This window comes from Juglans microcarpa x Juglans regia, chromosome 8D, assembly GCF_004785595.1.
Source record: "Juglans microcarpa x Juglans regia isolate MS1-56 chromosome 8D, Jm3101_v1.0, whole genome shotgun sequence".
In the NCBI taxonomy this organism is placed as follows: Eukaryota; Viridiplantae; Streptophyta; class Magnoliopsida; order Fagales; family Juglandaceae; genus Juglans; species Juglans microcarpa x Juglans regia.
The window spans coordinates 26,135,959-26,149,061 of NC_054608.1; the positions used below are offsets into that span (position 1 = coordinate 26,135,959).

The window sequence follows — 13,103 nt, forward strand, 5'->3', positions numbered from 1 at the left end:
CTATATTTGTTGCTCAATCTTTGTGGATTGGTCAAAATAGTTTGTATTAATGATTTATGAATGTTTGGTTATATATATATATATATATATATTGGTTTTTCCATTTTTTGTAAAATCTCGTTTACTTTCACAACACATTTTATCATTACAAATTTTTTAAATTCTCACACAATTAAAATAAATAATTCAATTTTTTTAAAATCTCAAAATTATAATAATATTAAAAATATATATTCTATTTAATATTTTATTCAATTTTTAACTTTTATTTTAATTCATTTTATCTTACCACATCTACAAAATCAAAAGAAAACTTGGAATAATATGAAGGGCATATCCTGAAATATATAAATTTTAATGTACTTTTAATTTTTAATATTTTGGATTCTTTTATTTTAGATGAGTTGAGAATTAAGATCTCAATCTTACCAGAAAAATTGATAAATAATGATAGAATTACTATCTTATTATTATTTATTTATTTAATTTATTTAATTTATTTAATTATTTATTTTATTTAATGATTAAAAAAGTAAGTATTAATAAAATTATATATAGTTTTAAATTTTTTAGTAATTAAAGGTGTTATAAAAATACCTTAAAAAAATCATAAAAAAAAAAATTGAAATTCCTGAAATAATAGACGGATAATAACCTTATCACTTCCTAAAATTGATTGCCACTACCGTATATTGCGTCCGTACCGACGTCACCCTTTTCCCACTAATTAATGCCATTTTGGCCTTGTCTTTATCCTCCCAACATTCGGAGAGAGAGCGAGGCAAATTGAAGGAAAAAAATTGAGAAAAGGCCAACTTCTCACTTCGTACTCTCTGCCTTACTTCTCTGCTCCATGCAGCAGACCTCAAAATGGCTCCAAACTCGTACCTCTGTTTCTTCTTCTCCACCAGTTTCATTGCTTTTTCTGCGATTTCCCTGTTTCCTTTGGCTTTCTCTCGAGACATACCCGAGATTACTCATACATTCCTTGACGTCTCGGCCTCGCTCGAACAAGCCCGTGCAGTCCTCAACTTCGACCCTGAAACCGTTAAGCCCTTAATTCAACAAAAAGAGCCCCTGCTACAAGCTCAGGTCGGTAATTCCTCTTCTTTCTCGGTTCAGGTTCACCCACGAGAGTCACTTTATAAGTCCTCGTATGAAGACTACAAGAGCCTTGTTCTTGCTCGACTCGAGCGCGACTCGGCCCGGGTCGAAGCTCTCACCACCAAGTTCCAGCTCGCCCTTGAGGGTGTGAAGAAGTCGGATCTTAAACCTGTGGAGAAGGAGCTTCTCCCCGAGGATCTGTCCACTCCGATCGTGTCCGGAAGGAGCCTGCGCAGCGGTGAGTACTTCTCGCGCATTGGTGTGGGAACCCCCGCCAAGCCTTTCTACATGGTGCTCGACACTGGCAGCGAAATCAACTGGCTCCAATGTAAGCCCTGTGCGGACTGCTACCAGCAATCCGATCCGATATTCGACCCAACTTCATCCTCCTCCTACAAGCCCCTTTCGTGCGCTTCCCCTCAATGCCAGGCTGTCGGTCAAGGTTGTAGCGCAGGAAAGTGTCTCTATCAGGTCTCCTATGACGACGGATCGAACACCACTGGCAACATGGTGACGGAGACAGTGTCGTTCGGGAGCTCTGGCTCAGTGAACAATATCGCTTTGGGCTGCGGCCACGACAACGAGGGTTTGTTCGTTGCGGCAGCCGGAGTACTCGGACTCGGTGGGGGTTCACTCTCGTTTCCCTATCAGATCAAAGCGTCGTCGTTCTCATACTGCCTCGTGGACCGTGACTCGAGCAAGTCCTCGACTCTCGAGTTCAACTCGGCTCCACCCGCTGACTCGGTCACTACCACTCTACTTAAAAATGAAAAGCTCGACACGTTCTACTTCATCGGACTCGAAGGACTGAACGTCGGAGGTAAGCCCCTCTCGATCCCGGCCTCGATATTTCAAACGGACGCGTCAGGAAACGGCGGGATCATCGTCGACTCGGGTACGGTCATAACCCGATTGCAGACCCAGGCATACAACGCGCTCCGCGACGCGTTCGTGAAGTTAACTCGGAACCTGAAATCGACGAGCGGCGTATCTCTGTTCGACACGTGCTACGATCTGTCATCCCATACTTCCGTGCAAGTTCCAACGGTGTCGTTCCGGTTCTCGGGCGGGAAGTTGCTGTCGCTACCGGCGAAGAACTATCTTATTCCCATGGACTCGTCCGGAACCTACTGTCTGGCGTTTGCGCCTACATCATCATCTCCGTCAATTATCGGGAACGTACAGCAACAGGGCATACGTGTGAGCTACGATTTGGCAAACTCGCGGGTGGCGTTCTCACCCAATAAATGTTAGAGCCTTCCGTAAGAGGGCACTTAATTTACCCTTATATCCCCAATAAACTAGGTAATTTACAGGACAGGTAATGTACGAGAAAGAGGCCCATCTATGCCTGTTTAAAATTGTAACGAGAAATATAGCTTATAATTTATAATTTAAATAATAAATTTTATACGTTAAAAGTTGTTTATTGTTTAATATATATGTATCTAAATTACTTTTAAAATTAGTTATATTAAACTTTTTTTAATTTTATACCATTATCTATATGAGCTTTTTGATAACAATTTTAATTTGATGCTTTTTTAAAAAAATAGATTTTCAACTTTTTAATTGATTAAAGCAATTTTTATAAATTTATCAAATATATCATTTTTTTAAAAAAAAATTAAAATAGTTAAAAGTAAATTTCAAACTCAATCTCAAACAATCTCTAAATAAATTCCAAAGGAGAGGTTGGCTTTGGCTTGGTGTGGCTCATAATTATTATTCTCATAAATGTAATATTATTATTGGTATGATCTGGTTGGTTTAGTGGCAGTAAAGAAATTTAGTCGAGTGTTAGGGGCCAATTGCTAGGTTTGGGGGTGGGATAAGATATAAAATTATCATCTCATCATTACACATTTTTCAAATCTTCAGATAAAATATAATAAACAATTCAATTTTTTTAAATCTCAATTCATATTTTTCAAATTTTAAAATAATAATAATATTAAAACATAATATTTTAAACTCTCAAATAAAATACAAATTTCTCATACTTGTGAGTGTGAGTTCACGTTTTGTGTACTGTGTGTTTGGAGAGAGAGAGTGAAAATAATATTTTATTTTACCTATTTGTCATTTTCTTCAAAGGAGGGAAAAAAATTTATATATTTTTTATTTGAAAAATTTTATTTACAGTCATCAAATGGAGATTGCATGTGTAAATCTTTCATTAAATAAAAAAAAGTATCATTTTAATAAGGATATTATAGTAATTTTAAAAAAATTTAAAGATAAAATTAATTAAGTTTATAATGCAGTCCCCATTTGGAGACTGTGTGTAGCATTACTCATTTTATTTTGTGTAATTGTTTGGATTCAATTCGAAAATTATGATTTAATCAACAATTTCTCGTATTTTACTAAATATCTATTTCTTTTTGTACATCTAAGTTATGCGGTGATTATCAATTTTGTGTTGGCAACAGTGATTTACTCTTTTTTTATTAGAATAAGTAATTATTTATAAATGAGTAATGTTAGATATAAGTTTTAAAGTGTGTAAGTTTAATACATTCTCTTAAAAAATAATTTTAAAAAAATAATGGGGATTGCTTGATTTTTTTTTTTTTTTTACTGTAAATTTCAGATTTATACACTTAAATGAGTGTGCAGAACTTGCACGATATTTATATGAAAAAATTATTTTTTTTAATAGTTAATTCTATTTATTTTTTAAAGGGAATGTGTAGGGATTGCACTCTAGCATTACTCTTTATAAATTAGCCGGTTTGGATTGATCTCACTATTATTCATTATTATTCTTAAATTTCAACTCACAAATCTCACTATTATTCACAAACCATCTCATCTCTGTCTAAATTAGAAAATCATGGGGTTTTGAAAAGAAAGATGGATCTAGGTATGTAATCAGTCGGTCAAAGGGGCTCACGGCCAAAAATTCCAATCCACCTTTTTTCAGACTGGACTGTTAGTTATCGGTTTGATATGGTATAAATGAGCTAGGAAGATTTTTTTTTTACTCTTTTCTTCTTTTGGTAGATAAATTAATACAAAAAATTAATTAAATTAATAAAATCAAATTTAAATGTACTCTATAACGTGGATTATGTAACTAATCCATTAAAAAATAATTAATTATAATTATATTTATGATGTTAATAGTTACTAACTTAGTACTTTAGTAGAGTATGTATGATGTATACATATAATAACATGTATTATCATATGATTTATTATATAATATATTAGTTAATTGATAACATATATTATTTTATATTTTATATGATCAATAATAATAGATTAGAAAAAATTATAGAATTAACTTATACAACTATTATATAAAATAATATATTATGTATTTAAAAATTTTATATTAAGTGATTTGGTCGACTTTGGTATAGTCCCGTCCAAAGAAACTACACCTCGTGACCAAACCAAAATAAGAATTAAACCATATATATAAAATATATAAAATAAGGATAAATATATAACATATATAAAATACGAATGCTAGATAAAATAAGAATAAATATATTTTACTCATATAGAAGAATAAAATACGAATATAAAACACAATATATATTTAAAAATTGAGTAATATTAGAGACAATTATGAATTATACAAGCGTCCTACACTCATTTTGAAAAAGTTTGAGGTTTACTATTGAAAAAATATATTTTCTATATTAACCTTATATTTACTCATTTTTTCTAAATGAATATTCGGTGCTTGCTTATTCTGTGACTGCAAATATTATTTCTTTTAAAACTTTAATGCCACCAAAGAGATTTATTCAAATAATAATAAATATTACAAGTTTTCATTGCATATATCACTTTTTTTCACTTGAAGATTTGTTAAAAACTCTGGCCCCATTTAGTTTAAAAAATGATCTCAACCCATCCCGTTTTATCTTATCTTATTATATCAACATTCAAGCAACATTTAAATATAAACACTTTTCAATTTCAAAATTTTCATATAATCATTACAATTTTTCTAAACTAAAAAAAAAATTTAATTTTTTCAAATTTCAAATAATATTAAAAAGTTATATTTTAATAATATTTTTATTCAAATTTTTTTTCTTATATTTTCTAAAATCTTATAAAATATCTTAAATTAAATTATTTTACTATTATTTATAAATTATTTTAATATTATTTATAAATTTATCTTTCCATCTCATGTGTATAACTAATTGAGACTCTATAAAAGATCAAACACAGTTGCAATAATCCAAGTTTTCTTTAAAAAAAAAAAAAAATTGTGGTGGGTTTTGTGGGGTCGCTTTTAGGGATGATGAAGAAGAGATCACGTGAATTGTGGTGGCCAGTTTTTGGAATTGGGATTGGAAGACAACCTTTGATTACACAGAGTGGGACTGATTCCGTGATTGTCGTTGTGCTTAATGGATTGCTTGATATTTTTCTACTTTCCTTTCATTACTCGACACGTGGCCTTTGAGCTGCTGGGACCCATACTGAGCTGTATTCCTACTATTCCCATTTCCAGCTGTTTTTTGCGTTTTTAACAACGATTGGGGTTTGGCTGCATTTTACCATTTTACGTGTTCGCCTTTCATTAACGGCTGGATACTAATCGAGACAAGCCAAGTCGGGCTATTTTTCGCTTGGCTCAATTAAAAATGTATATATTAGATATAAATAATTAGGTTACATATTATATATTTAATTATAAAAATATTATGCTTATATTATTAATTAATACATATATATATATGTATATATATCGGTGTATGTATCTATTGATTAATATATGAATGAGATTTAATTGAGTCGAACTAATGAGTCGACTCGAGCTTAAATGAGCGGGCCTTAACGAGCTTTAACTAAGTCAAATTGAGTTTTGTCGGGTATGTCTCATTTACTAATTGAGCAGGTATTTATTTTCGCAAGCAAGTTTTTATATTATTTGATTTTTTTTACGAGTCGAGTTGTGGCGCCCCCAATTCCCCTTATAAAAATACACAGGGATCGAGACGCCAGGATGGTGACAACACGGTCACACATCCCAACGAAGTGCCAGTGTGTGTACATGCAACAGTGTACAAATAAAATAACGCAGCGGATAGTCAACTAAGTACCAGAATTTAAATACAAATATTTAACACAATTTATCTTTAAAAATTATACAGTCATCCCAAATATAATACAAAAGGTGAATACAGTAATTGATAAAAACATAACTCACTAAACAGGAGCAATCCCAGATCACTCCTCCACCGGAGCCAAACTAAGGCTCGTCATCATCGTCTGCATCAAAATCTGCGATACCATAAAATGGTACCACAGGTAAGTATAAACCAAACAACTCTCGGGATAAAAATACATTAATGCAACCAACAATATAGCAAAATACAATTAGCCATAAAATACCATTTTTTCCCAGAAAAATGATTATTTCCAACACACGCCAAAAATCCCATTTTGGCCCAAAATGTCCGTAACACATTTTCCCATAAAATGATCCACACAAACAATCCATTTATCGGACACTGTAGGCGGGAATCGCAGGCGGGACTCTACCACCGTCCCTGCTTACCACCATCCCTACCGCGTGCACCGTAGGCGGGAATCACAGGCGGGACACAACCACCATCCCTGCTTACCACCATCCCTAACGCGTGCACCGTAGGCGGGAATCACAGGCGGGACTCTACCACCATCCCTGCTTACCACCATCCCTACAGTTCCTTTACACACAATAAATACTTAACAGAGCACTGTAGGCGGGAATCACAGGCGGGACACAACCACCATCCCTGCTTACCACCATCCCTACAGTCTCTTTTCCTTTTACTCACATGAAAATCCAAATCCAATAAATACATAAACATGTATGCAATACACGAAAACCCAGTTTTCTTTACAAACATGATCATGTATGCAATATGCGATGTACGTGAACAAGTCATAACCAACAACCACAATTCACAATGCAAACAAACACAACTCCGTCCACAATCCATCCGACCCCCGAAACTCCTCGGACTCAGTCCGGCAAAACAACCCAATTCACAGATAATATGCGTTAGTGCAAAAATATATTTAAATCACGAAAGTTCTTTAAGGAAAATACTTACAGTGCAATATAATAATTTCCGGAGGATCTCGAAGTTGCAAGTGGTGATTCCTGAGCAACACCACAGTGTAAAATACACTGTGGCCGTGGGTCACAGATACCCACTTTTCAACGAGGACAAACGAAGACCCAAGATTGATAGGGTAGGGCCTAGGGAGGTCGGTGAAGCCAATGGTGGCGGTGGTTTGCCGTGGGTGGCGGCGGAATGGGCGGTAGAAGACCAAAATGCCCAAATCGGAAATGTAGTTGGTGGAGCTTCACCGGTGACGGATCGGAGGTGGGGTTGGGTCCAATGGGTTGCCAAGAGGTCGGGGATGAAGTGGTAGGAAGATGGTGGCCAATGGTGGTGCGACGGCGGCGCAATGGTGGTGCGACGGCGGCGCAACGGCGGAAGGAGTGCCGCGGCTTCGAAGAGCTACTGGTGGTTAACGGCGGCACGGATGGAGGTGAGGTTGGTGGGGTGAGGTCGCCGGCGGCTGGGGAAGCTAATGGGCTGGGCGGTGAGGGCCACCGCCGGCTCACGGCGGCGCTGGCGTGAAGGTGGCCCGCGGCTTCGAAGAGCTACTGGTGGTTAACGGCGGCACGGATGGAGGTGAGGTTGGTGGGGTGAGGTCGCCGGCGGCTGGGGAAGCTAATGGGCTGGGCGGTGAGGGCCACCGCCGGCTCACGGTGGCGCTGGCGTGAAGGTGGCCCGCGGCTTCGTGGGGGGGCGTGTGGGCTACCGGCGGCGAGGTAGGGGCTGAGGTTTGGGAGGTGAGGTCGCCGGAGGGAGGGGGAGCTGGTCGGCTGGGCGGTGTCGCGCACGGCGGCGCGACGGCGGCGCTGGGAGGAGACGATGGAAACGGGCGGAGGAGAGGAGAGAGAGAGATCGCGCGGGAAGGAGAGGAAATAAGGAAGAAAAAGAAAAGAAAGAAAAGAAAAAGGAAGGAAAGAAAAAATGGAGGAAAAGAAATGAGGTCCAATCCTCATAACTTGGGTCACAAAAATGATCCAACGGAGATGATTTTAAAACCACAAGTCAAATAAAATAATTTAAACGTAATGGTAAAGTCAAATTAAAATAATTAAATCCCACGGTAATTAATTTAAATATTAAAAGCAATTTAAATGCATAACAATAAATAAATATTTAGAAAGCACATAAAATTAATTTTCACCAAATTAAAATCATAGAAATAAACTTACTAAAAATTCAACCAATTTTAAAATAAGAGGATAAATTTTTGAACAATAAAAAATAATCCTTCAGTAAAAATACACTGAAATACGGGGTGTTACACGAGTTCAATTCGAATTTAACTGGGCGAGTATCGAGCAAACTATCAAACAGACTGGTTCATTTTATAGCCCTAATTAATGGCACTGTCACGCAATCAAACTTCAGAAATAATATTTAGCGCAACTAACGTCTAACGCACATTCATTTTGAAAAAGTGAGCAAATTATATAGGACTTGTATGAAAAAATTAATTTTTTAATATTGAATCCCACTATTTTTCAAAAAGGAGTACACGATACTTACACAACTCATAACTATTTATATCGTTACTCATAAAACTTACAGCTAATATAGCTTTATTGACGAGGCACCGTTACGTAATATCATATGTTTTATTAAAAATTAAAAAAATATAAAAATATATTCAAATAAAACAAAAATATAAATATATATATATATAAAAATAAAAAATTGAAGATTTAAGTTCAATCTAACCCATTATATTTATATTTTTAATAAATCATATGGCACTACGTGGTGGTGCCACATCCAGATGACCATATGAGCGGTAAGTTTTAAATAGCCAAAACTTCAAGTAGTATTATTCTAACAATAGAAACAATAATGCATATATAGTTTTAAAGTATACAAATATTGCACATTTCTTTTGAAAAAAGTATAGCCTATTATTAAAAGTGATTTTTTTTTTTTTTTATATAAGTCATAGATTTGCCTATTTTTTTCAAAAGGAGTATGTAAGATTTACATATCTTAAAACTATTCGAATAGTTGGCTCTATATATATATACACACACTATTCTTTAAACTTTAATCGCTGTTTCGAAATTTAATGGTTGAGATTTTGCTCGAATTTTGAGGAAAATTTAAGGTTTAGATTTTAGAGAGAAAAGAAAACACAACATGTGGGTCTTGGGCTATTTAAAAAATTAAATCAAATATAACTGTAAATATTAGAACAAAACTCTTTCTTTCTTTCTTTCTTTTTTTTTTTTTTAATTTTTTTTTAATCTTAAACCATTTTTTATTGCTCGTCATATTTTCTGATGTCTCATATTTTAATTGAATATCATTTAAGTAGTTGATATAAAAAGCCACTTGAAATGTAACACACCATCACGAGTGATTTGAGAATGCTAAGATTTCCGAGAAAGAGTAATATTGGTCTAAAAATAATAGAGTAACACTTTAACTTGAAATAGAGATGGAGAGGGAAAATGTATATACTGTTAAATTGGTTCATTTGCTTGAAATTCATACAAGTCTTTTGCACTTCAAATGATATGATAATTATTTAGATTTATACTTACTAAAGTTAACTTTTGGCCATTTTTAGTTACATTTCTCATAAATGTACAAGTGTAATTAACAAAAAAAAGAAAAAAGAAAAAAGAAAAAAAAGAGAGGAAAGAACATCATAGAATGGGCCAAGGTGGAGAGGCCTCCAATAATCTCAAAAAAGGAAGCTGCAAGTGTGGACCTTTTGAAAAGTACTCTCAATGCAGAGGCATTGAAAGACAAAAGGAAGACAGACAAGATGAGTTGGAATAATGTTTTTTTGAAGTACATAAAACTAGTTAAATACCTTGAAAACCTTAATACCTTGACCATGTGGTTGTCCAAAACCGACGCGGTATGTTGGGTATTAAATAATGTGTTATAATATATTATAAAATTTTTATATTATCATTTCATTTCATCAAGGTTGATGCAGCATTGTCTAGATTATTGAGAAATAATAATTACAGTCATAAGGTGTGTAAGTTCTGCACATCACTTTAAAAAAAATGAATAAATATAAGACTTATATAAAAATAAAAATATTTTTTAATAGTGGATTTCACATTTTTTTAAAAGGAATGCATAAAGGTTGTGCATCTTAAAACTGTATCTAACATTATTTTTAATTATTATATTAGCTTTCTTTTATAATAAGCTAAAGAGTTGATGGATAATATCACATTATTACAATAGATGGTAGGAGTGACATTGAGATGTAATATATAACGTTTTCCTAAGATAATTGATCTAAACATTTTTTGCATAACTTTCAAATGAATCAACATTTTTCTAATAAAGAAAGGGTGGATTCTTTAGAATTTTATTGAGTGAATTTCTTTGAGTTCTAATCATTTATTGATAAAGATTTTTCTATATTAATATTTTTCGACTTCAAATATTCAATATGTTAATTATTCAACTAATCCGACATTGAGGTGGGAAAACTTTTACAATTACGTTTCAAGACAATAAATGGTGTTAACGTTGTATTTCACATGTCTTTGGGCCAAGTTTTGGCAACTAAGGTTTTCAGAATTTGGCCCTGCAAAAGATGGGAAATGAGGCAACTAAAAAAGCGCGGCCTTGGGGCCGGGGAGTCTCTGATGCCAAAGTTAGTAGATTCTCTTAAAAATTTATAAATAAGTGAGAGAGTCTAGGGATCAGAGAGCGTTTTCTCATACCTGAGACTTGCTATTTATACCATAAGTCTGGAGGGACAGATCGTATGGAGTTCGTGTCCTTCATACTGTTCCTTATGTCAGAGTCATTTAATGTGGCGTGACTCTGCGGTAGTGTTATTAACGAGGTGTGTAGCTTGGGTTGTGGTGCCATTAATGCGGCATAGTTTTCCAATTTCCCTGACCCCGCTAGCATCCTTGTTATTACTCCCGTTGATGTCCTTCTTGTTAGAGGATTGAGGGTCTCCCGTATATTACGCCCACTACACGGTCAAGCACTTAAGAGCTAGACACTATTCAAGGGGTTTCCAAATCGACGAGTCACATCCCTTGCAGCATGTTCCCTCATGTAGGTTGCATCCAGAGGAGCCTACCCATGGGCCAGGTTAGAGACTTTACTTGTTATCGACTAGGCCTTTAGTTCTTGTTCCCTTGGTTGCCATTCTCAAGCCCGTTGGGACCGAGGGGGAAAAAATTTCCTTATAGTTATCCAGCTAATTCTCACAGGATGAGTACAGTGAGAGTTATTTTTCTTGAACCCACATTGTTGTTGAGGCCGGGATCCCTTTGCTGACATGCACATGGCTCCAAAGTTTGGGGACGTTCCTGTCGTTTGGCTTCTCTGGTAACGTTTCCCTTCCATTCTTGTTGGCTCGTCTTTCTATAATTCTTATGGCATCATTTTAGTTATATCAATATTGAGGGCGTCAGGCGGCTCTTCGCCTTCGCATCGCTTCATGGAGTGCATTTCCTTGGATTCAAAACATCACATATTTTCCCTTTTTGCCCCGTGGTGTGGGAGATCAACTGTTACCTTTCCCCTATATAAATATAGTCTAGATTAGAGTTCCATTCTCTTTCATCGCATTGAAGCTCTCTCACCATCCATGTTCTTCCAACTTCTTCTCTCTTTGCTTACTCCCTTTCCTTTGTTACATTCTACTTCTGTGTCGATGACTTCAGAGAAATCTACTCGATCCATGGCTTCCGGTGGGGGAGATGCTGACGTTGGGCCTTCTTTCGGGGCAGCAGTTGGCATTCCAATACTCATGCAGCAATGCTGGCTTCACTGGCCCTCACTTTCTAGGTGCTAGAATCAATGCTCTTCGAGGTCCCTGGTCCACACAAGGGTGTCGTCGACGTTGAGGGTCGCTCTACTCGGGTGACCTTATTTCCTTCCATGTTTTCATGTGGCTTGAGGCTCCCTTTCCCTCGCCCTATTCGTGACTTACTGGATCGCTTTGGTCTAGCCCGCTATGAACTGCATTCGAGTGCTTGGAGGCTTTTAATTTGTTACAGCATTTTCTGGCAGCATGCTTTGCTAGAATCGAAACCCAGACGATGCCGACCTCATTGGTCGTGAGTTCCTCCTCACTCACAAGGTGCTGCGGCAAAAGGGGAACATCTACCATCTACAGCTTCAGGGTGATACACGCCCTTGTTAACCTGGAACCGAGATATCGTAAGGTGAAGGACTAGTCTACGAAGTTCTTCTTTGTGTTTGGTCGTGGGTGGGAGTTCCCGGTGGGTCAGGTGAGTTGTCGTGAGTTCCCCATCTGGACCAACTGGGGAAGGATTCCGAAAGACAAGGCAGTGCGCCAGACGACTACCGTTTCCGAGTCGCGACGCATCGCAATTGTTCAAGAATAGGTGCAGAAGAACTCCAGTAGTGTCTTTTCGGAAGTCCTTCTTTTCGAGGAGAGCCTAAGGGGTTCTCTGCCTCCCCTTAGCCACATTTCTTTATTCTTCCATTTTGCATCGCCGTGCTTTACCCAAGGCATGCAGTCTTCTCTGTGCCCTTCCCGTGTAGTTGGATAAGTAGGCCAGGCTGCTTTTTGCCGCGTTGATGGTTGAGGACAAGTCTTCAGGTAGCTCTGGGGCTGATCCCGCTCTCTACCATGGGGAGACAAAGCAGCCTCTGGCTCAGCCTGTCTCCTTGGCCTGTGGGGAGGTAAGCTGTCTAGACAGTCTGGAACTATACCCGTCTTTCTCTGTTGACATTTCATATTTGATCCCTAATTGGAAAACAAGGATGCTATCACCACTTTGTCTTTAAGGGCAAGTGTTAATTTCGCAAACTTGGGCCTTTTGGCCTATGTCTCGATGTGCTCGATATTTCCTGTCATGCCACTGATGTCCGTATTTTTTGGTGCAGTATTCAGGCAGTCGAATGACCTGGTCCTCTCTCTGCAGGGGAGAGGTCAGGACGCCTTAGGCCGACTTGCCC

General features: G+C 36.7%; 1 protein-coding gene across 1 annotated transcript; it reads left to right on the forward strand.

Annotated features, from left to right (window-relative positions):
- Window positions 1–668: 668 nt before the first annotated feature.
- LOC121243442 (protein ASPARTIC PROTEASE IN GUARD CELL 1-like) lies at window positions 669–2,901 on the forward strand. The gene is made up of 2 exons (XM_041141559.1): window positions 669–2,448; window positions 2,776–2,901. Exon 1 carries the CDS (start codon window positions 871–873, stop codon window positions 2,356–2,358), a length of 1,488 nt encoding a protein of 495 aa, XP_040997493.1. The 5' UTR covers window positions 669–870; the 3' UTR covers window positions 2,359–2,448; window positions 2,776–2,901.
- The last annotated feature ends 10,202 nt before the right edge of the window (window positions 2,902–13,103 follow it).